The sequence below is a fragment of the Oryzias latipes genome, chromosome 18 (genome assembly GCF_053564925.1).
Source record: "Oryzias latipes strain Hd-rR chromosome 18, Olatipes_Hd-rR_3.1".
NCBI classification, from domain to species: domain Eukaryota; kingdom Metazoa; phylum Chordata; class Actinopteri; order Beloniformes; family Adrianichthyidae; genus Oryzias; species Oryzias latipes.
In genome coordinates, this window is record NC_136254.1 from 37254396 (window position 1) to 37278881 (window position 24486).

General features: G+C 47.5%; 1 protein-coding gene across 21 annotated transcripts in view; it reads right to left on the reverse strand.

The window, feature by feature from the left end:
* ctc1 (CTS telomere maintenance complex component 1) overlaps nucleotides 1–24486 on the reverse strand; it is a 125711-nt gene that overhangs the window by 79729 nt on the left and 21496 nt on the right. For 20 of the 21 annotated variants that reach the window (XR_013651349.1, XR_013651345.1, XR_013651346.1 and 17 more), the window contains exons 3-17: nucleotides 19974–20055; nucleotides 19682–19904; nucleotides 18948–19174; nucleotides 17149–17278; nucleotides 16579–17085; nucleotides 16383–16505; nucleotides 16087–16316; nucleotides 15873–16017; nucleotides 5439–5576; nucleotides 5050–5252; nucleotides 4777–4946; nucleotides 2787–2901; nucleotides 753–1173; nucleotides 558–641; nucleotides 185–322 (exon numbers count right to left, since the gene is read on the reverse strand). Coding sequence is in view for 16 of the 21 variants with exons in the window: in XM_078936901.1 (XP_078793027.1) it covers nucleotides 185–322; nucleotides 558–641; nucleotides 753–1173; nucleotides 2787–2901; nucleotides 4777–4946; nucleotides 5050–5252; nucleotides 5439–5576; nucleotides 15873–16017; nucleotides 16087–16316; nucleotides 16383–16505; nucleotides 16579–17085; nucleotides 17149–17278; nucleotides 18948–19174; nucleotides 19682–19904; nucleotides 19974–20055 (2936 nt within the window). In the remaining 5 variants the exon portion in view is untranslated. The remainder of the gene's footprint in view (nucleotides 1–184; nucleotides 323–557; nucleotides 642–752; nucleotides 1174–2786; nucleotides 2902–4776; nucleotides 4947–5049; nucleotides 5253–5438; nucleotides 5577–15872; nucleotides 16018–16086; nucleotides 16317–16382; nucleotides 16506–16578; nucleotides 17086–17148; nucleotides 17279–18947; nucleotides 19175–19681; nucleotides 19905–19973; nucleotides 20056–24486) is intronic. The other variant, XM_078936907.1, reaches the window with a different exon arrangement.

Below are 24486 nucleotides of genomic sequence, written 5' to 3' on the forward strand. Positions count from 1 at the left end.
GATGGGGTCATCTGGACCCCACAATGACAAAGACAGCTGTCATCCTAAACACAGACCCCCCCCCCCCCCCCCTTCTGAGAAGAGCTTCAGACTAAAGGACCAAAGGATTACTGATCATCTGTGACTCTGCTACCACTGAAAACATCTGCAGAAAGCTGAGACGACAGCCAGACTCCGGTTTCACCTGTATGAAGGAGGGCAGCAGCAGGGGGCGTGGCAGAGTGTGGAACCTCCAATCAGATCCAACCTGGAGGGTGGAGTCTGACAGAAGCTCCACCCCTTTATCCCCTGAGGCTCCATGGGAACTGAGATCAAAGGGAACCTGTCAGACAGCAGAGAACCAATCAGCTTCAGAGTTTTTAAAGGCTGCACACCTGGAAAGGTGAGGGTCACACCTGGAAAGGTGAGGGTCACACCTGCAGGTTTACATTTTTTGTTTAGTGTAACTATACAAACTATAACTATCAAAATACAGGTGTCCAACCGTTAAAAAGGTAAAGATGAAGCTGAGCTGCAGGTTAGCCCCGCCCATAGTGAGCGGGTCACAGGTGTTTTACCTGACTCATCACCACTCTGTAAAGAGGTCCAGGCTGGAGGACAGGAAACCATCGAGAACACACACCTGAGAACAGCAGCTGCACCTGCACACACACGTGTACCCACACACACATACACAAAGGCACACACATGCACACATGTACACACAGTTAGTCAGGTGCATCATGGGATCTCTTCATTACACCATCACTAACTTTCTGCTCTTTGCCTGGCTCCGCCTCCTCTTCCGTCAACGCCGTGTTCTTTGGGTCCCGCCTCCAGCTGACCACTGGGCCAATCACAGCAGCTCTGAGTGAGAAGCAGAGCTGAAGCCCCTCCCTCTTCTCTGTGTTCTTCCAGACCACACCCCCTTTGTGTTCCACTCTGATGACCATGGAAATCCAGGACTGTGAGGCTCCACCCACAGAGTCTGCTGTCATGACATCAGAGGAGTCTGAAGAATCTTCTTCTTCCTCCCTCCTCTTCCTCTTCCATCCCTGCTCCCCCTTTTCATGGTTTTCATGCTGATCTGGGACATCATCTCCTGACTCCTCCCCCTTGTGCCTCAGGTATGTGGTCATGGTCACAGATGGGCTGAGGATGATCAGGTGGTCCAAAGAGAACTGCAGGTAAACCCTGTCACACACACACACAAAGGAACACACACATTTACTACACAAAGACACACAAACATGATTAGAACCTGAGAACCTGACAGAACCGGGATTGTTCTGTAAAGTTCTGCAACTTCAGACACTGTTGGACCACCGTTCTGGAATGAACTTTACTCAGGCTTGGTGAAGGTTCTCACGTCTATCTATCTATCCATCCATCCATCATCCATCCAATTCAATTCAATTCAATTCAATTCAATTTTATTTGTATAGCCCAGGGGTCGGCAACCTTTTTTACTCAAAGAGCCATTTGGGACCGCCCCTAATGAAAAAAAAAGCACCCGGAGCCACAACCTGTTTTGACATCATTATATATATTATGCATGTATATATTATTCAAGGGTGCTCATTACGTCGATCGCGATTGATCTTCAAGGACATGAGTGTAGATCGCGGGCCAGAAAAGATAAAAAAAAAGTACTTCTTTTTCCATCGTCATGTTTATTAGTTACATGTTTATGAACAGTATTGTTTATGTACTGATGATTAAAAACTACACAGTGAGTTTACATAAAGATACTTTTGTATTAACAGATGAAGCATTTTATTACAAAAACAGAAAGCAGCGACCATCGTATTCATGCTCTGCTGTAACGGTGCAATGCGGGGAGCGTGGCATATTGTGAGGCATTTGGCTGCTTGTCTGCTGGCTCCGTACGAAGCGCTTGCCTTGCAGCTTCCTTGATGAGCTCGGATTTATCTGGGGAGAACTGCAGAGCTGATAGCAGGAGGAGACACGCGGGGTGGCTTCAATAAAGACTCCGGTTGCTGGTCTTCTACTGGGGACATGATGTGCCGCGGGGCAGAAAAAGCCGCTCTGATGACAGAGAGTTTGCGCTGAGTGAATTTAAACTCGCGTCTGCAGTGACGTATGTGTCAGAGGATGTCCGATTGGCCATTCTGCATGTCAATCAAGTCCCGTACTTTTCGGTGAGGATTTTGATTGGCTGGTGGATTTTTGAGAAGTACTTTTTTTTTTATGTTCTCTGTCCCGCGATCTACACTCATGTCCTTGAAGAAACATACATCAATGCACATGCGTGTTTAAAAACACGAAGCGCAAATTCTCCGTCATCAGAGAGTTGCTCTCTGCCCTGTGGCACGTCAAGTTCCCGGCAGAAAACCACTCCAGACCCGGAGTGGAAACCCGGATTCTGGAAAAAATGAAGAAACCTCAGGGGTGTCCACATAAAGGAGCCATCCATCCACCCATCATCCATCCATCCATCCACCAATTCATCCATTGATCCATCCATCCATACATCCTTCCGTCCATCCATCCAATTATCCATCATCCATCCATCTATACATCCATCCATCCACCCATTCAACCATCCATACATATATCCATCCTTCCGTCCATCCATCCAATTATCCATCATCCATCCATCCATCCAACACTCTCCCATCACACAGACATGTGTTTTATGGGACCAGATCCCGGTCTTTACATTAGGTCTGACTGCAGGTGAGGTGGGTGGAGTTAACTCTGGTCCAAAGCCCAAAAAGGACTGAGAGTTCTGTTGTTCTGCTCAGACCCTCCAGGTGTTCTCAGAGATGATCCAGCGCTTGTACCTGCAGTCTCTGTGGGAGATGAAGTTCTCCTGATCCAGGTGATGAACTGAAGGGAACTCTGACTGCAGGAACCTCTCTATGACCATGGAGAACTGCAGGACACACACCAGACAACCTGCACACACACACACACACACACACAGTCACAGACACAACAGGTGGGTCTCACAGACCCAACACACAGGTGAACCTGCAGGTGACAGAAGCGCCTTTCATAGAAACGTCTTTTCTTCTATTGAAGATTTGTATGCCTCCTTGTTCTCTGTTAATGTGTCGATTCTCCAGAGGAGAAACGAAGGAGGAGCAGGTAACGTCTATCTTCTGCTGCAGGAATCATTCTGAAATCTGTAAGATTTTTTCTACATTTCTTTGTCTTTCAGCTGCTCCCTCAGGAGACGCAACAGAGAATAATCTGCCTTATCTAACCTCCTTCTCTGCATGCTCCTCCCTCATGTCCTCCTTCATCCATGAACCTCCTCTTTCCTGTAGCTCAGCATCCTTTCACCATCATCATCATCACTACATCCTCTTCTGCCTCCAGAACATCCATGATCTGTCCTCTCCAAACAGAACCTTTATCTTCATCTCTGCATCAGAGTCTCAGTCTAACTTCTTCTCTGCATGAAACCAAACTGTTCTTCACAGATGTTCCTCTGACCTCAGTCCATCTTCCTCGACTCTCTTTCTCATACCATCTCATCATCTTCATCCCTCTGGAGTTTCTCTGAACATCTCTGTTCTCCTGCAACATCATCTTCAGCAGTCAGAAACTCTTCTTCCTCGTCTCCTAAAGTCTTCCAGATCTCTACAGGAATGTTCTCAGGACCACCTGCCTTTCCACTCTTCATCCTCCTCTTCCTCACTGATTGCTGCTGCTTCCTGCTCCACAGCATCCTCCTCTTCTTCTCTGTGTTCTCTAACATGTTCCTCCTTCCTCAGATCTTCAAAGTGCTCCTTCCATCCCTCCACCAGTCATTTCCACCTCTGTTCTTCATCCCAACCTGCTGCTCATCCTCTGACTCACCTGTTCAGATCCTCCTGTCCCACCTTTGTGACACACCTGTCTTACGAGTCTTCATCTGACCTTTGTTTGCCAACACTACCTCCACCTTCTGCTCCAGAGAAATTATAAAAAATGATCCATAAAGTTTCCTTCTGTGCAGCATGAAGACATGGGATCAATCTGACCCGGTTTCAGAGTTTGTTTCCAGTTTCTTCTGACCTTCATGACTCCACACTCAGATCTGCTCACCTGTTAGCCATCCTCTCTACTGACGCCAATGGGTCAAAAATTACCCGTTAGATTTTTTAATACGACCCCTCAAACTTGTCTGAAAAAAAATTTGACTGTTCCTTTGATCTTTCCCTGCAATGTCCACATTTCCCCAATAGATGGCGCACTGACCAGTGGTTCGGATGGGGGGATTGCTTGGAGCACAAGGCGGGTTCTCTGGTTCTTTTTTTTTTCTACACTGTATTTATCCCACGAAGGGAAATTCGTCTCCGCATTTGACCCATCCCCTGGGGGAGCGGTGAGCTGCAGCTGAACCGCGCTCGGGAGGCAGCAACGTTAAGGGTCTAGCCTAAGGACCCTCACTGGGTGATGTTAACTGCTTGCCATTGATATGGTAATCGCCCCCCAGTACCATTGCTCATTCCCCCTCCGGGAATCGAACCCTGGTTTCCTGCATGGTATCTTCCCACCTTACCAACCGAGCTACCCAGCCGCCTGAATCATTGTTCAGGTTCATGCCTGGGCTCAGAACTCCTGGGGCTGGGGGGGCTTTCTCAGGGCAGGGTCCAGCTCTGGGCCCCCAGGTGTGGTGGTGGTGGGTGGGGGGAGCTTGCACTGTCTGTGCCTCCCTGCTCTCTGGCATTGGGGGCCGTGGGGCGCTCCTACTTACCCTGGCATGGGTATCTGGCCGACGTGTGTGTGTGTGTACATGTGTGTACATGTGAGTTTGTGCGTCTTTGGACCGATCCATCCCACCTATCCAGGCTGTGTTGAAACAGGCCGTCTGTGCCCCTCCCTCCTCCTGGCTGGTTTCCGTAACGACACAGCTCACAGTTCCTGTAGCATCTCTGAGCTGCAGAGTCAGACTGACCTCTGAGGACTGAGGGGGGAGCTCCAACACCCCCACCAGCAGCAGGGGGCGGGGCCTGGAAGAGAGAACAGCTGAGCATCCTTCCAGGGTAAAGGGGCGGAGCATGACTGTCAGTCATGTAGTCCAGGTAAAGATGATGAAAACAGCTTTAGGTTTACCTGAGACTGTCCCCCTTCCGCGGGTCAGAGACCAGAGTCCTGAAGGACCAGGACAGGGCTGATCTGATCTCAGACCTGCTCAGACTGTTGCCACCAGGGGGCAGCAGAGACCTCAGAGACAGAGAGGACCAGCAGAGGGACTGCAGAGACTGAAGCAGGTCCACCAGGCTCAGGTTCTGGTGGACTCCAGGATCCACCGTGTACTGAAGACAGAAGAACATCAACAGAGTCCTGAAGGTCTGAAAACCCAGACTGAGGATTCACAGGAGAACATCTGAGGAGGAACATTGTTATGGATCTTTGAAGGTTCTAGAGATTCATTCAAACGATTTGATAGAGAAATTAATAAAGAAAAAGTATTTGTTTGAAACGGCTTTCAGGAAACTCACAGGGTTAGGGTTAGGGGTTAGCCAAGAGACAAAGTCTCTCCAGCGTGTCCTGGGTCTTCCCCAGGGCTTCAGAACACCTCTCCAGGGAGGCGTCCAGGGGGCATCCGGACTAGATGCCTGAGCCACATCAGCTGGCTCCTATGGATGTGGAGGAGAAGCGGTTCTACTCCGAGCTCTTCGAGGGTGACCGAGTTTCTCCCCCTTTCTCTAAGGGAGCGTCCAGCCCCCCTACGGAGGAAGCTCATTTCAGCCGGTTGTATTCGGGACCTGGTTCTTTGGGTCATGACCCAGGGTTAGTCTAACTCATGACCATGAGCTCACCAATGTGAATATTGAAACAAAGATCAACCGGTAAATTGAGAGCTTTGCTTTTTGGCTCAGCTCTCTCTTAACCACAATGGACCGATACAGCGACCACATAACTACGGACGCCGCTCTGATCCGCCTGTCAATCTCACGCTCCGGTCCTCCCTCACTCGTGAACAAGACCCCAAGGTATTTAAACTCCTCCACCTGGGGCAGGGACACCCCACCCACCCAGAGATGGCTAACTACCTTTCTCCGGTCAAGAACCATGGCCTCAGATTTAGCGGTGCTGACCCCCATCCCAGCCGCTTCACACTCGGCTGCAAACCGCCCCAATGCACGCTGGAGGTCCCGGCTCGATGAAGCCAACAGGACAACATCATCTGCAAAGAGCAGAGAGGAAATCCTGTGGTCCCCAAACCATATCCCATCCGGCCCCTGGCTGCGCCTAGAAATTCTGTCCATAAAATCTATGAACAGAACCGGTGATAAAGGACAGCCCTGCTGGAGTCCAACGTGGACCGGAAACAGGTCTGACTTACTGCTGGCTATGCGAACCAAGTCTGGTGCTCCTGTCATACAGAGACCGGACAGCCCTCAGTAAGGCTCCCTGGACCCCATACTCCCAGAGCACCCTCCACAGGACACCACGGGGGACGCGGTGGAACGCCTTCTCCAAATCACATATGGACTGGATGAGCGAACTCCCACGAACCCTCCATCACCCTAAAGAGGGTGTAGTGCTGGTCCACTGTTCTGCAACCGGAACGGAAACCACAGTGTTGGTTCCTGGATCTGAGGTTCGACTATCAGACAGACTTTCCTCTCCAGTACCCTGGGATAGGGTGAGGAGTGTGATTCCCTGCTAGGGAACACACCCTCTGGTCCCCCTTCCTAAAAAGGGGAACCACCCCTCCTGTCTGCCAGTCCAGTGGTACAGATCTTGAAAACATCCTAAAATACAATCTAAGTGCAAACAAACAGCAAATTACACCATGTAAAGGTTTTAAACATGCAAGTTGGTCTATCCAAGGCCTTTGACTCTGGTGATCATCATGTAGTCCTAAGTGACATTGGTGTGGATCAGGGGTCCCCAAACTACGGCCTGCGGGTCGGTTCCGGCCCACTTCCACATTTGGCCCGGCCCCCAGAACAATATCAGAGACGCATGTTTGTTTTGTTTTCAGTCAGGTCACACGATGGAGACCCTTCTGCAGCCTGTGTCCCGATCCGACACAGTCTGCTACTATTGATTGTGTTTTAATGAATATTTTTGTGAATTTGCTGACCTTTTTTGTGCAATGTCCTTGAGTTCCTTGACAGGATTTTCAATAAAATAGATTATTATTATTATTATAAACAAAATGGATAGTTAATTGCCAAGTGCTAAGTTTCATCCATATGCAGATGATACTATCATCTACACAACTCCCTCTTCCACTAATCATGCTGTCAATCATCTCCTGAGTGCTTTCCAGCAGTTTCAGCTTTCTCCCAATCAGCTAAATCTGGTCATTAATGTTTGTAAATGTTTGACCTTCTCTAGAACCCATTCATAAAATGTATTATACGATGGTATTAAAACTCTGGAAGGAGTGGAAATTGAAAAAGTATCTTCCTATAGATATCTGGGTGTGGATAGATGATCCTTCATTGAACATCTGAAACCCTGAAGGCTCTGCTGGGCTTTTATTAAAGAAACAAAGTCAGAACACGGCTGTCAGAGACTTGTTCAGACCTCTTTCCTCCAGGTTCTGGATTATGGGGATGTTCTGTTCAGCTCTCCCCCGCCTGGACTCCGTTTATCACAGAGATCTCCGGTCCATACTCTCTGCTTTCAAGGCTTCACTCAGCCTCAGGCGACAAAGACATCGGCTAGATTTAATCTACAGAGCTATTCTGGGAAAACTGCCTTTTCCTTTGCTGCTCGTCTCTCAGGGAATAGCGCTCAGAACTCTGTGGCTGCAGGAACATGTCAAGTTGGGTTAAAACTGAGCTTTCTGCGTGTGTGACCAAAGAATGTACATGTTATGCTCAAGCTGATAGTAATTTTTTTTATTTTCATGTTTCTATGTTTGTTGGAGTTCCTGGTAGAATAAAGGTTAAATGAATAAATACATACATCAATGTTCTGGATATCAGAGGATAGACAGACCCAAAGTTCTCCTGTCTGTGGTGCTGAAGAGGGCAGATGGTAGTGAAGGAGGATCTTCAGTGGAAATCCGGAGGGGTAAGATGTAGGGGATGGTATTTGTGACACGTTGTGGAAAACTAAACTAAAGGTCATCTTTAGAGGCGAGAAGGATTTTTGTATGGTTTTGGTTAAGGCGGGGCAGTAAAAAAATGATAGACTTATTTTGAAGGGCCCAAATCAACAATTGCAGCATTTTCTCTTCTTTGGAGGGTAAAGTTACAGGTTCTGTCACCACATGGCGAATAAGCGCCTGCCTAAACGTAGTCATGTCAATTAGCTCTCCTTTAGGTGAATTTCTTTTGTCTCCTCCTCCATCGTCTGAATACAAGTGCAACAGGTGCAACAGGTGCATGTGAGACACACCTGCGGTCTCTTCACCTGTGTAGTGTTTCTACCAGGATCCAGTCAGACCTGGAGGATAAAGCTGCTTCAGTCACAGCAGCAACAGACAGATGGATAAAACTGTTGATGTGGACACAGCCCTGTTGTCAGATGCTAATGATGCTATGCTAACGAGCTGTTCCATCTGACACCTAAATGTGAACACAGACCGGTTTAATGTAGAACAGTATTTTCACGGATCAGCCTTGTGGCAGATAAATACAAAAAGATGAATTCATCAGAGATGAATAAAACCCGTCTGTGTAGCATTAAGGAGGCGGGTTTTACACACAAACCTGCACCCTGTCAGATGTTGAATCCTTCAGCCCCCCCCCTCCCTCATGAGAGCTGCAGCTTTAATTTCAATGATATGTAATAACAATTATTTAATTCAATTTTATTTCTATAGCCCAAAATCCCAACTACAGTCGTCTGAATGGGCTTCATACTGGTGATTGTAAAGTAGACATAAAATCAAAAGGATCATGAATACATAGAATTCAATAGGAAAATACTAAACTGAACTAAACCTCCCTGCCCTTAGACCCATTTGACTGTTTTAACTGTGTTTGTAATGGTTCTAAGATCACCTAAAGGCAGAATTAGGACATCTATCTTTAATCTTTCCTTGTTTTCTCTGCATGTTTGAATCTAGGTTTACAGTTAGACGACAATAAAGACGTTTTTTTACCATTTCTAAAGTACTTTTATGGATATTCATTTTCTTCAGTATCAGAAGGTATTTTTGTTTAAAATACTGTCATAATTTGATTGGTAGATTTTTTTTAATCGACAGCTCCACTTGTCTGGTGACTCAAAAATGATATTTCAAGCCCCTGGTGGGGGGTTCCAGTTCATTAAAATCTGACCAGACAGTAACCTGAACATGAAATGGTGCAGAAGGCATGTTCCTTCTAAAACTGCACCAACCTTTTATCAGCTGAAGCACCAAACATGTTCAAGAAACCAGGATTCTCCAGCTAAAACAGCAAAGTCAGACCTGCACAGCAGCAACACACTACACAGAGAATTGGATTTTAGTTCCTAGATTATTCACAGGATGTAAATGAAAATGTTTGTCAGTTTTAGGTTCATTCTGTACAAAGAACATTAGGAGGTGTTGGTAAAATTAATGAATTGTTTTTAAATGGAACTGATCAGTTTAGTGTTCTGTTTTATTTATGTTCCCTTTTCAAACTGCAAAGTTTTTCCTTTAGTCGTGTTCCTTCAGTTCATCCGTTACGTTTATAGGATGATAGGAAATAAATATTTGAATCTAAACAATCTGCTGATGGTTTCGTATTTCTCTTATGAGCAACAGCAACCATTCACTCCGCATTGACATCCGGTATCGTTCCCTCACTCCTCAAGACCACTGCTGCCAAACGCATAATAAAAAAATTCCTTTCACAATCTCCGTCCTATTTCTAACCTCCCCTTCATCTCCAAAATTCTCTAAAAAAGTGTCGCCTCTCAACTTCACCATCATCTCAATCAAGATGATCTCTTTGAATCCTTTAAATCTGGTTTTCGTTCCCTTCATAGCACTGAAACTGTCCTAATAAAATCACTAATGACCTTCTCCTAGCAGCTGATTCTGGACTCATCTCCATCCTCATCATCCTTGAGTTGAGCAGTATCTGACACCATATCTCACTCCATCCTCCTCCACAGACTTTTAGCTCTCTGTATCGAGTCCACCCCCCTCCACTGGTTTCACTCATATTTCACAAGCTGCATTCAGTTTATCCAACTGAATTCTTTTAAATCTCAACCCTCTCTCATTTTCTCTGGTGTTCCTCAAGGTTCTGTTCTCGGTCCCTCCTCTTCATTCCTACTACCCCTTGGGAATATATTCCCCAAATTCAACATTGATATTTATTGTTCTGTTGATGACACGCCGCTCTGTCCAGTAAACCCAACTCTTCTCTTCTTCAAACTTCCTCAAACTGAACTGCGATAAATCTGAATTACTCCGTGTAGGTTCCAAAAGTTTCCAATTTAACCCTTTCCATTGATCCAGTTCTTCTTCTCTACACATTCAGAGTCCTCCATAACCTGCTCCTCCTTATCCTTCTATTCTCCTTCTTATCAACACTCCCTCGTTCTCTTCGGTCTTCTTCTTCCCTCCAGCTTTCTGTCCCTTCGGCCCGGATGGTCACCATGGGGAGCCGTGCCTTCAGCCGCTCGGCCCCCCAACTCTGGAACTCTCTCCCCCCAGATCTCCGTAACATTAGAGACTCCTTTTCACTTTTTAAATCTAGAATCCAAACCTGTTTAAATTTGCTTTTCCAGATCACAATTTTTCATTTTCTATCTGATTTTAATAATGATGTTATTTATTGTTTTTAACATGTTGTGATTTTATTGTGTTTCTTTTGAATCTGTACAGTGTTGGGTTTTCTGAAAGGCCCTTTTAACATCAAATGCATTATTATAATTAAACATAATTATTTGATTTATATCGTGATATATATCGTTATTACCTGATGTGACAAAATCAATATCATGGTATAAAACCTTCTATGTCCATCCACCATCTGAACGGCTGAGTTCTGCCAGGTTTGGTTTGTTTCAGTCCTTTTCTGTCAGAGACAGCAGCTGAACCAGATCAGGTGGGGGAGGGGTTCATTTATCAGCCTCCCAGCATCACTATCCAGACTACAGTATGATGACCTCACTGTCACCATTGACTGAATCTGAGACCTGGCTGCCTTCAGTTTTATGGACCTGGCCTGTGGAACCACTTCCCAGCATGCCTCAGGGCTGCAGACACTGATAATGTTTTTAAAGGAAGGCTTCAGGGGGGTATTCCAGAAAGCAGGTTATGCTAGCTCCCACGATAAGTTTGAGGCTAAGGAAGTGGATAACCTCAGCTTTCTGTTCCAGAAATGGAGGTATGTTTCAGGGTAGGTCAAGTTGCCATAGCAACTCATGCTCTGAACATAACCTGGTGTGGAGCAGGTTTAGTTGAAGGTTAGTTTTATTTTCAGAGAGGGGAAGCAGCATGGCGTGTCCATTTGAAGATGATTTAGTGGATGAAGAAGTTCAGATAATACTTTTTCCACCGTGAGAGGCTGATAAGACCACATATGGATGTTGGAAAGAGAAACTTTATACTTTGATCTAACTTCATTATTTGATTCAGTTAAGAGAAATCATTTTTTTTAAATCATTTAGTCAGCTTAAAAATAACACATAGTTTTCAGACAATTATTTTACCTTGATTCAAATTAATTCAATTAAGTAGGTGTAACTTTGGTGCTGCTGTTAGATCGGCACCGCAAAGGATTGTGGGATACCATTCCCTTTGCCTGTCTGGACGGATTTGGATTTAAGTGTGGCTTTTTGACCAAATGTGTTTAGTTGTTTAGCTGTTTTACCGTGTTTTGTCGAGTTATTTTGTCCTACTATACGTAATTCTCTGCACCGGAGCCAGTTTAGCTCGTGCTGGTTTGCGGCGCCTTCCGTCCGTGAAACCCGGGTTCGACTCCGGGCTGCTCCCTGTTCCCTTCTCTACCTCTGCCGGTTCCAAGCCCGGTTTGAGAAGGTTGCATCAGGAAGGGCATCCGGCGTAAAACATTGCCAAGTTTACCATGCGACTCGTTCGCTGTGGCGACCCCTGATGGGAGAAGCCGAAAGTGGAAGAAGAAGATACGTAATTCTCTGCACCATGAGTGAGAGGCGGGGAGAAGTGGAACGTAATTACACTAACTCATATCCGGTCTTTTGGAACCGACATACCCAGAGTAAGCAAGTTCAGGAGGATTTCAGCCAGAGTTCAGGGTTAAAGTCAGGCTAGTTTAAACATGCTTCCTGGAATACCCCCCTGAACTTTTTCATCTGCTGTTAGCTGAAATGTAGGAACTTATTTGGTATTTAATTGTTTTATGTTCTCTTTTTACCAGCTTGATATATGTGTATGTATGGACATTTATTTATAGTTTACTTATTTTTTAATCACATTTACCATTTTGTATGTCTATTAAGGTTTATTTATGTACTAATTTGCTTTGAATCTATGTTAATGTTTATTTTATTCCATTTTATTTGTAACTCCAGTGTTTTCCTCACAGGGATCCTCCTCATCAGAGACTGACTCTTCTCAGAAAACGGGGTCACTGCAGTGGGGTCTCCCAGGTCTGACTCTTTGTCTGATCTGGGGGGGTCCTGTGGTAGTGCATTCCATAAACTAGAGTGGGGGGGGGGGGGGGGGTCACTGATGTGGACATGTCCCCAATATTTTGTTTCCCCACTTCAATACAATACAAAGCCAGGTTCCTACAATCTGCGTGGGGCGGGGCGGGGGGGGGGGATTGTCACTCATTGTCCGAGTTTTAAACAAAATATTGTTCAACAGAAAAGATTAAAGCTAGTGTTAAAAAATACATTATTACTTTAAAGTTTGTTCATGTTTTAAATGTCATCCATAAAAAATCAAGCAGTAAATTCTAATATCTGGAGGGTTTTATATTATTGTGTGTCAGATCAGTGTGTTGTAGTTGTGAGTCTTTAGCTGAGTTCAACATGAATCACACCGCCTCTCCTCCACCGCGAGGCGAGTTCTGTGGTCGCCACGCGTCCTGACCATGACGCCCTGGCTGCTTGTGGGCGGAGCTTCCAGCTAATGTTTTCCTCCTGTTGGCTGCATGGAGGGGTGTGTGTGTGTGTATGTGTGTCATGACAATGGAAGACATGGATGATGTGTAGAGATCTGGTTTATTCATTCTGAAGAGCTCTAAACCATCAGTGATCACGTCTCCACGTCTGAGTCATGACATTCAGAGGTTCTCCCGGTACGGAGAACTTCCACTGATGTCTGACAGACGGACGCTTCCGCCGTGTTTCTGTCTCTATGACAGAGTTTGAAGGCTCACTGCCCCGCCTTAGCGTGAGAGAAAAAAACAAGAAGGAAATCAGAGGACCTTTTTTATTACTGTCTCAATGAAAATAACTAAAGTATCCTAACCCCCCCCTGTTGCCTTGCAGGTCTTTAGTTTTCCAATAGCATATTTCATTTCTTCGGTCTTAATTTCTGATTGTAATACTTTGTTTTGAACTTCTCCTATTGATGGTAAATCAAGTGAGTTAAGAAAGCTAGTTACACTGTCTACACTTGCTAGTGGGGGCTTTGAATATTAATCCTTGTAGAAATTCTCAGAAATGTCCAGTACTTCCTCTGGATCATCTGTTAATTTGTCTGTTCTGGGATTTCTGATACTAGTTATTGTGTTATTAGATTGTTGTTTTCTTAATCGTCTTGCTAGCAATTTCATTGCCTTTGGGCCTGAATCATGACACATTTGCTAAACAAACCTTGTTTTCTTTTCTATTCCTTCACTCAAAATATCATTTATTTCTGTCCTTACTGTTTTCATTTGTTGTAGGATAGCTTGGGACTGACTTTGCTTGTGCTGTTTCTCTAGGTTGTTTAAGATTGCCACTTTCTGGTTGTATTTATCCTTTTTTTCCTTATTTCTGGCTGATGCAATGGTTATTAAAGTCCCTCTCAAAACTGCTTTTAACGTATCCCACAGAATATTGGGGTTTACCTCTCCACTGTCGTTTTCTTCAATGAATCTTTTAATAGTAGTTTTTATTTGTTCCTTCACAGTTCCCTTATTTAACATTCCTGTTTAATCTTCACAACATATTTCGTTTTCTGTTGTCTATATTAATTGTTAAAAAACAGGACTAGGGTCAGAGACATTCATTGTACCAATTTTGCAGGCTTTCACTCTATATCTATCACATGTGTTGATCAAGAAATAATCAATTCTAGAATAAACCAAATGTGACCCAGAATAGTAAGTCTAGTTTTTTTTCTAATGGATGTATTTCTCTCCAAACGTCAATAACTCCCATTTCTTCTAAAGTTGTGTTAATAAATTCTGACAAAGGTTTATGCTGGTTCCTAACATCCAGGCTTTTTAGAGTTACATTAAGGTCTCCCCCGCATATCAATATGCCTTCAGCCTCAAGTGCGATCAAATCAAATAAAGATCTGTAGAATGTTTTTTTCTTCAAGGGGGGGCTTATACATTTATCATTGTAATTGGTTCATTTTGCAGTCTTCCTTTAACTAGTATATATCTTCCACCTTTATCTTTTATCTCTTTGCTACATTCAAACTGTAAGGAATTGGATACAAGGATAGCCGCCCCTCTTTTCTTGTTTGGTTCATTAGAGCTATAAAAAGTGTTTCTATGTCCCATTTATTTAAATCTGTTGTGTTCTTGATCGTCTAGCTTTGTCTCTTGTAAAAATAATACCTGCGCATTTTCTTCCTTTAACATTGAAATAACTTTTTTTCTTTTAATGGGATTATTTAGACCATTTACATTAAGTGTAACGTTTTTATATCACGACCCATTATTTAATTTCTTCCAGAACTCAGATTGTACAGCCCAAAAACCATTGAACATAAAGGCCAGAACGTGTGGCGCCAAGCAGAACAGAAACAAAATGATTGGCTTCCAGAAGTGGAATGAACATTTTCCATTCCTTTCCCCTGTTGGTGGGAGAGGGGGAATCCTCCCGTTTAGGGGGGGCCCTAAATAGTGGTGAGAGAGAGCCTTTCACCTGAACCTACTAGTCCAACATCCATCGTATGCGTAAAGGTTCCCAACAGCAAAATTATCCCGATGAGGAACTCTATATATGTAGAAAGAAAGGGACTTAACTTAATAGTCATTTGTAACGTTCAAGGCGAAACTCGTCCAAATTCTCCTTTGCTCGCCAGGCTGCTCCATTTCCGCTTTTTTCGCTGGGCCGTTGCCATGGAAATCCATGAAGCAGCCGCTCCTGTATGACGTCATCCTCCGTGTTGCCTGATGTCGGAAGCTCCACCGAAAATCCTCTTCTTCTTAACCCCTCTGCCGCTTCCCCGCGGATTCATAGACTTTCACTCCAGCGTCCCAATGGATTCTCAGCTTGGTGAAATGTCAGTGTGAGCAAATGCTAGAAATGACCAGCAGATCTGAATGCAGCAGTAGTGAGCTCTGAATGAAAGCACATAAGTGGAAATTCCATGCAGCCCCTGAATGCACCTCATCCAGCAGCCTACATGACTATAGAGTCTGTGCAACAAGGTAAATAAATAAACCTGTGTATTTACCAGACGTAAACAATGCTGCTGTCACTGCATGTATGAATGATGGAGTGTTGTCATGACAACCGCTTCTGCTGGAGCTTGTCAGAGGACATTTGTGACAGGTGTACCTGAGTCAGAGGACAGGTGTGACAGGTGTGCCTGAGTCAGAGGACAGGTGCGCTCAGGTGTACCTGAGTCAGAGGACAGGTGAACCTGAGTTACAGGACAGGTGTGCCAATGTGTACCTGAGTCAGAGGACAGGTGTGACAGGTGTACCTGCGTCAGAGGACAGGTGTGCTCAGGTGTACCTGAGTCAGAGGACAGGTGTGCCTGAGTTACAGGACAGGTGTGCCAATGTGTGCTTGAGTCAGAGGACAGGTGTGCTCAGGTGTATCTGAGTCAGAGGACAGGTGTGCCTGAGTTACAGGACAGGTGTGCCTGAGTTACAGGAAAGGTGTACCTGAGTCAGAGGACAGGTGTGCGGCTGGTCCAGCATCTCAGAGTAGATGTCTCTGCGCGCGGGCGCTCTTCGTCCTCTCAGAGTCTTCATCAGCTTCCAGGACAGCAGACACACACACTGCTGCTTCATCACTGCAGGAACCAGACTGATGGACACGCCCACTCACAGGCTGCAGCCAATCAGGAGACTACGACGTTACAGAGAGCAGACTCACCTGGCAGAGAGCTGGGACGACAGGTGACACGCCCACAGGTACTCGGACACGCCCCTGCATTTCTGCAGCAGTAACCGTGACAACACTCCATCTCCAGGACAGCGAGGGGCGGGCTCAGACCCGCCCACTCTGCTATATGAGGTCACTGTGATGGATGAGCGCAGACAGGTGCAAAGCATGCTGGGAGGGCCGTCAGGGCAGGGCCGGTACAGGAAGTGGACGTGGTGCAGCTGCAGGAGATCAATAATCTATATTTATGGACCAAGCAGAACGTCCAATCAGAGCGCAGCGCTCACCTCCACGCCGTCACCCGCCCTCAGCCTCCTCCGGGCCGGCGGCTGATAGGCCACACAGAGACCCAGGTTCCTGTCCAGGACATACAGCCCCGCCCCCTCACTCACCACCTCTGTCACCGTGCCCTGTCAGAGGAGAGGGCGGGGCTTAGCTGCAGGTAAACAGCAACTAGCTGACAACCAATCAAAAGCTTTCTACCTGGTAGCTGATGATCCTGGACTGCTTCACCCTCACTCCTGATTGGCTGAAGTCAGGCTCCTCCTCCTCACAGTCCTGTGACATCAGGAAGGGTGTGTCTGTTTGTGTGTTAGGAGTGTGTGTGTGTTGGTGTGTTGGTGTGTGTGTGTGTATTACTGTGTGTGTGTGTTGGTTTGTGTGTGTTGGTGTGTGTGCGTGTTGGTGTGTGTGTGTTGGTGTTTGTTGGTGTGTGTGTGTTGTTGTTTGTGCGCGTTGGTGTGTGTGTGTTGGTGTTTGTGCGTGTTGGTGTGTTTGTGTTGGTGTGTTTGGGTGTTGATGTGGGTGTGTTGGTGTGTGTGTATGTTGGTGTGTGTGTATTGGTGTGTAGTCGGTGTGCAGCTGTGACTGCTCCGTCACGCACAGGATGTTGTTTCCTCTCCAGCCCCGCAGGACACACGTGCGCAGTGCCGTCACGCACACGCTCCGGCCCGTGCGCATGCATGCACGCCACCACAGACGGCCAGGACCCTGCACAAACACACCATCATCCTCCTCATCGTCACAGACCAGCAGTGCTCCTCGCGGTCTGACCTGAACCAGAACAGGAAGTGAGCGCTCGCCGTCCGTCAGCGTGAAACAGAAGAAGGGGGTTCCCGACACGTCCAGCGGGGGGCACACGGAGCACAGCTGGCCGTGCACGGACACGCGCTGACCTCTGACCCTGTAACACAGACAGATCAGTCATGTGACTCCCCTGTGGACGTGGCCTAAAGGCCTTCAGCAGCTCTTGGATGATTGGATGGATGAAGATCAGCTGCAGGAAACATTCAGGGGCCTGAGACACTCTGCCAAAGGGCCGGTGGTTCAAATCCCAAACAATGTGAGGTCCTTAGGGTTCCACTGTAACCAACCAGTCTGTTTACATCAGTTCATCTGAGAATATTAAATATGCCAACAGATACAGACGTAGAACTGCAGGAATGACTGAAACTGATGAAGAGCCTGATGACAGATGAAGAAACGCTGCTCCGTCTGACACGGGGGGGGGGGGGGGGGGCACTTGTTCAGAATGCTTAAAAGGTAACAAGAAACAAAAATAAAAACTTATTTGGAAAGTTTCTTCTAGGAGAATCAGAGAGAAAACGGATTAGTCTTTGACTTCAAAGACAAATAAATCTGCTGTTTCCAGGAAAACCAGGACTTTTCCCTCCAAATGCAGATTTATTCAGACTGATTCTCACGGACCAGAAGATGCTCTGATGATGCACAGCCACTGATTCTGGAATGTTTCACACATGCAGATAGTTATGGAAGCATTTGTGGAGCAGAACTAAAAAGAAAAGTCAAACCATAAATGCTTTTTCATTTTCACAATGTAACTGCATCAAATCAATCCTCCAAAATGAGTTTTTTCATTTTCTTCTCATCCTGTGACATCATTAAAGAGAAAATGCAAACAGGACAGCATTCTCATTTTCACCTCCACCCACACATAAATAAATCATTTCCAGGAGGGAGGAGGGGCGACCAACCAACCTGACTGCTCGGTCGCCCCTCTGTCCCTCATGGGAGAGATAGCCACAGTAAAAATGAAACTGAGCCTGAAGTGAACGATCAGTTCTCCATGAACTCCACACAACCCCCACTAAAGTGGTTCAGGTCTGCTACCGTGCAGGTGTGGGGGGGCCCTGAATACCGCTTCGGCGGGGTCTTGGTGTGGGGACGGCCGGGCACTCTCTCTCTTTTTACATCCCATCATCCACCACAGGAGAACATAAACACTCACCTGAGCACAGGTGTAGCTCACCAACAGAATGGAATGCTTAACATGTGTGTTTGTGTGCATGAACTGTAGTTGTGTTGAGTCACTGCTGACATGATTGTATGTGAAGATTTCTGGAGCCAACAGGTATCTTTGTATCACCTGAGTGTGTGTGTGTGGATAGGCTCCGCCCCCTTTGACTAACATGTACACCAGACAGTGATGATGATGATCCTCCAGCATATTGTTGCTTAATGATTGACACCCCCCCCCACCTCCTCCTCCTCCTCTGTAGTCCTCCTCCAAATCTCCCCAATTCCCTTTTCCCCATTTCCTCTGTGTGCTTACCCCCCCCCCCCCCCCCCAAGACCCCTCCCTTCTTTCCTCTTCTTTTCCACCCGGTCAAACAAAAAAAGAGACAAATGTGATGTTTGCCTGAATTAAAAAATAATCAATATGAATAAAGTTTAGTATAAATTACTAAAGGGGTTTATTTAAATATACACCTAGTGTATCAGAAGATCCACAACCCTGTTGAAGCAATAAAATATGTCCAACTCAAGAGGTCTGGACAGGAATATAAAAACTGTTTCTACCTGTGAACATCTGGTTCCTCCCCTAAGCTCACCTGTTCTGCAGGAACACTGTAGCTTCACTGACAGCCACTGCTTTAAGCTCCGCCCCATCTACTGCTGTAGCCAATCCATGCTCAGCTTCAGGACACAAGAAGACAGGAGAACCGTTGAGCTCTAGGTGTTGTCTGTCCACATCCTGCCCAGAGGCATCATGGGGGATGTAGTTCCAGTGAGGGACGAGGACAGGACGGTTCAGCCACAGAGGAGAAGGAGACAGGACCTGCAGACACACAGGTGAGTCAGCAGATCCCCCATGTGAGTCAGCAGATCCCCCAGGTGAGTCAGCAGATTCCCAGGTGAGTCAACGGATCCCCCAGGTGAGTCAACGGATCCCCCAGGTGAGTCAGCAGATCCCCAGGTGAGTCAACGGATCCCCCAGGTGAGTCAGCAGATCCACCAGGTGAGTCAGCTGATCCACCAGGTGAGTCAGCAGATCCACCAGCTGAGTCAGCAGATCTAACAGGTGACTCAGCAGATCCACCAGCTGAGTCAGCAGATCTAACAGGTGACTCAGCAGATCCCCCAGGTGAGTCAGCAGATCCACCATGTGAGTCAGCAGATCCCCCAGGTGAGTCAGCAGATCCACCAGGTGAGTCAGCAGATCCACCAGGTGAGTCAGCAGATGCCCCAGGTGAGTCAGCAGATCCCCCAGGTGAGTCAGCAGATCCACCAGGTGAGTCAGCAGATCCACCAGGTAAGGCGGTCTGCTTGAGTCCTCCAGACTCACCTCACACCGGACACTCCCACTGCTGTCCATCAGCCTCCATTCTCCGCCCCGCCCATCTGTCAGACAGCCAATCAGCAGCATGTTGACCCGCGGCAGCGCCCGCTGTCCTGGCAAAGAAAGCTCCACCTCCTTAGCCCAGGCTCTGTGCTGATTGGTGGTCCAGGAGAAATTGCTGACACAGGCCAGTTTCTGCTGGGAGACCAGCTCAGAGATGGACAGAATCCTGAAGAGTAGGAGGACAGCAGTGAGTCACATGACCAGTGACGGGTGAGGTTTGCAGGTGTGGCCTTACCTGTAGCTGACAGGTAGACAGTGAGTCACACTGGACCTCTGCTGGATCTCCTGAACCACACGGATGCTGAGCTGCTCCACACCTGAAACGCAGCAGCAGCTGAAACATGGTATCACCTGGAGGACAGGTGAGAGCTGGAGACAGCATTCAGAGACCATGAGTAATCTGAGATGATGTAATCTGTAACTGTAAACGTAGTTATTTTGCTGTAAACTCAGTCAGTCTCCGATCATCTGATTTGTTTTCAAAGGTTCCCAGTCGTTTTTCATGATGACGTTGTTTTGATCCAAAATATACAAACCGGTGTTGTTTTCTAGGACATAGTTTCTACAGAGTTGTGGGCGGGACCGTTGTCGTAAAATAGTTAATAATCCTGTCAGTTCTTCCCATCATTCCTTTCTTTCCACTCTCTCCTGCCAGTTTACCGCCCCTCACACCCCCACCCTTACATTAGCAGTGCATCACAAAAAGTGATCAGTTTCAGATCCATCCATCTGTCCAGTTCTGATCCAGATTCCAGCTCAGACTAGGGAAACAGTCCCTGGTCGCTCTGGTCCCGTCGAGGCCTGACCAGAGCTCTTCTAGGGCCGGCGTCTGGGGGTGGGGGCCTGGGCTTGCTCCGGGGGGGGGCGACGCTTTCTGGCTCCTCTCTCTCTGTGTGGGGTGGGTGGTGCCGGGCCTAGGGTGTCGGCGCCTCCGGGGGTGGGCCCCTGGGCTGGGTGGCCCTGGACCCTTTGCTGGGGCTGGGCTGGGGGACGGCTGTTTGACCACCGGGGGACAGTCTACCAGCTGTCCCAAACTTACCCCCTTCCTTATATAACCTCATATTAGGGTGAGGGGGTGGGGGGTCTAGCCTGCGATGCGCCTTGGGGGGGGGGGCGACTTGGGAGTGGCCCCCCTCCTATGGTTGCCGTATGGAGTGGGCCCCCCCTCTTTCGGTTTTATTTGCACCTTAGACATGTAGGGTCCTTGGTAGGGGGGGTGCTTGGACATCACTGCAAGCAAGCAGCAGATGTCCTCCTGGCACCCTACCCGCCAATTTTAACCGCACCTTAGACATTAAGGGCCCCTTGGTGGGGAGGGTGAGGGGACATCACTGTGAGTAATCAGGAGATGTCCCCTTAGTGCCCTACTCGCCAATTTTAACTGCACCCCCCTTAGTACACACACCCCTCCCCCTTCAATATATACATTCAAACATAAACACACACACATGCACACAAACACCCTCTCAAGCACCCATACACGCACACACATTTTACAAGGAAGGTGGGACCTGGGTCCATCTGTCCCCTACCCCTTCCCTGGTGGGGGGTGTGGGCCCCTTGGGGATGGCGGCCGTGTCCCTTGGGTGCCGGCTCCCTGGGCCCGGCGGTGCTCTCTCCGCGCGGTGGGGGGGTTCATATTACACCTGAGCCGGGGGTGTTCGTGTCCCTGGGGGGTGGGTCCTGGTCCTTGCCCCTGGGCGCTGGGCCCCGCCAAACTTCCAACATGGCCGAGCCTGGTCGGGCCATATTTATAACACCCCTTGTGGGCCGCCCTTTTTTCCCCGGGGTTCCCCCCTCCTGGGCGGGGGCGGCGGGCCCCTGCCTTGCTCCTACCTGGACCAACCGTGGGCCGGGTGGGTGGTTGCCTGGAGTGCGGAGCGGGTCTCCCTTGGGGGGTCCTGGCTCGTACCTGGGGTCGGGGCGGGGGGATGCCCGGAACTCCTGGGTGGTGGTGGGGTGCTCGTCTGGGGCTGTGGGCGTCCCTCTCCGGTGGGGCCCTGCGTTGGGCTCTTCCGGCGCGGCGGGGGGCTGCTTTCCTGGTTGGGCTGGGGCGGCGCTCTCTTTCCCTCTGCGCCTCCCTGCTCTCTGGCTCTGGGGGCCTCGGGGCGGTCCTGCTGGCCCTGGCCTGGGTGGCGGTCTTGGTCGCCCGGGGGGCGGTTGTTCCCTGCCTGTTCCCGTGTGGCGTTGGGGGAATTCCGGCTGCCGCTGCTGCTGCGGCGGTGGTATGGGTGTGGGGGTGGCTGGGCGCTCCTCCTCCTTCTTTTCACATTCCACCATCCATTTTAGAAGAACATAAACACTCACCTGAGCACAGGTGTTAGCTCACCTTTGCACTAATAGTTTGCATGATTGAATGAATGAAAGATTTCACACTAGTTGGTTTAAAGGCATAGGTATGCGTTCGTGAACACTATCTGTTTTGTGTGCATGTTGACATGTGGACATTTTTGCGGCTAGCAGGTGTGTTGATAATATTTGAGTGTGTGTGAACAGGCCCCGCCCTTTTTGTACTACATTTGAACCGTACCGTAACGATAAACAACCAGTAAGCCTGTCTGCTGTATGCTGCTTCATGATCTTACCCCCCTTCCCCTCCGATTATCACCCTCCTACCCCCCCCTCTCTCTAACGTCCCTCTCTCTTCTTCCCCTCTTTCCTTTTCCGTCCGGTCCAACACCAAAGATTTTCAAACATGATTGAAATTAATAAAGTTCGGCCTCAATTACAAAAGGGGTTTATTCAGACATACCTTTGGTTTGTCTGAAGATGAATAACCCCTCTTGTTAAAGTAAAATATGTCCAACACAAGAGGCCCTCAGCTCTCATCTGTTTGCCTAGCTGTTGGACAGGACAAGTTAAAAAAAAAAAAAAAAAAAAAGACCAGGGAAACAAAGACGTTCATGGATCCATTTGTCTGCAGGTGGATGATCAGAACTTTGACCCGTCCAGTTCAGTTTTACGTCTTTTTGAAACTGTATTTTTTCATCTGCTCCTGATTCACAATGACCTGAATAAAGAAATACTCAGGGATTTTAATTTTCTGTGTCTATATCCTCCATCAGTGACAGGAGAACATGCTAAACACTGGTTTTCATGGGATTGGGTCTATAAACGCGTTTGGATAAAAGTGGAACTGGTTCAGGCTGACCTCATGACCAAAGTTCCCTCATGTTGTTTGTCTGAGCAAACACAAACTCACTGAGTGCTTCTTCCACCACGGTGAGCAACACTGGGGGGTCACGGCTAATGCTAATGCTAACGCTAACGCTCGGTCAATCTAAACATACGTTGATGACTACATGAACAGATTTATAGACTCACCAACAGGAATTTTACAAACAAATATTTTTTTAAAGTAACCATTTGTAGTCTGGCTGGATTGCCGGTGGACATTTGTGCTCTAGTCTTCTGAAATAAAGGCTAACGTTATAGCGCCAGCTCCACCTGGTGGTCAAACTGAAGCACTTGTTTTTTTATGATCGTAAATTTTTGTGGAGCATGACAGACTGTATGATGTTACATTTGTCTCATTGGTTTATTATTGCGCTCATAGATTTTACAGCACTTGAACTGTATCAGATTAATATGAATATCTTCTGTAGGAGCCCTATTGAGAAACCTGTCCAGTGGGCAGGGCTCCAGACTGCGACCAATTGGTCGCATTTTGCGACCAAAATTTGAGAGTGTGCGACTGAATTTTACATCCAGTCGCACATGTGCTACCAGTAAATTTGCCTCCCCCACCCTTCGTATTTTTTATACATTAAACGTGGAAGGGGCACATCAATGATCAATGAAATAATCAATGAGACGCAAGCCCACACGGACGCAGGCAGACACACACACTTGCGCACATACTCATGAAACGCCAGCACACACTCGCGTGATGCCTGTGTGTGAGGCGGCCAATGCGTGTGAGAAGAATAGGGAAAGCCACTGTGAGTGGCTAAAATGCGTGTAGGGGGAGGGGCCTAGAGATAATCGAGTGCGCGTAAACATCTGTGGGAAGGAAACGGAGAGACAAATATCATCACAACCTGATATGTACGTCTGAGCTATGAGTAAGTGAACTATTGATTCATTCTTCCGACCTGCGGCTGGTGTACCAGTGCCAGAGTGTACAGCAGGGGTCTCAAACTCGCGGCCCGCAGGGTATTTGTGGCCCCCAAGATGATATTTTGCGGTCCCCGCCTTAATATGAAAGTTCAATCTTAATGAGGCCCGCCAGTTTGTATGAATGACACTTTACATTGTCGTGCGCGGAGATGACCAACCAATCACAGTGGGGTTTATGACTCTTGGGGGGCAGGACAATGACAGGGTTTGAAAGCAGGACACCTGACAGCCCCCTCCCTCCCCGGACCACATTAAGGAGTTCCTTACTTTCCTTTAGAACGTATTAATTCACTCATAATTTTCTAAATACATGCAGTCCGTGCTCAACTTTTCTCTGGGTCACACAGACCCGGAGGAAGGTTTAGGTTTTGGTTACGGTTACGGCGGCGCATCAAACGGTTATGCACGGCTGTTACGGCAGCTCACCGCTCCCGTCCCGCGGGAGTCGGGTCTGCTGAGGAGAATAAATGTCCCACACCTACATGCGTGACAGCTAACGGGGCTTGAACTTTAAACACGTGCGGGCAAAAACAACATTAGTTTTAGACACACTGAAAATACGTTGGGGAAAATGCAACGACAGACGTGTTTAAGATGATCCAGCGCCGCGCCTGGATCGTTGGGGTGAC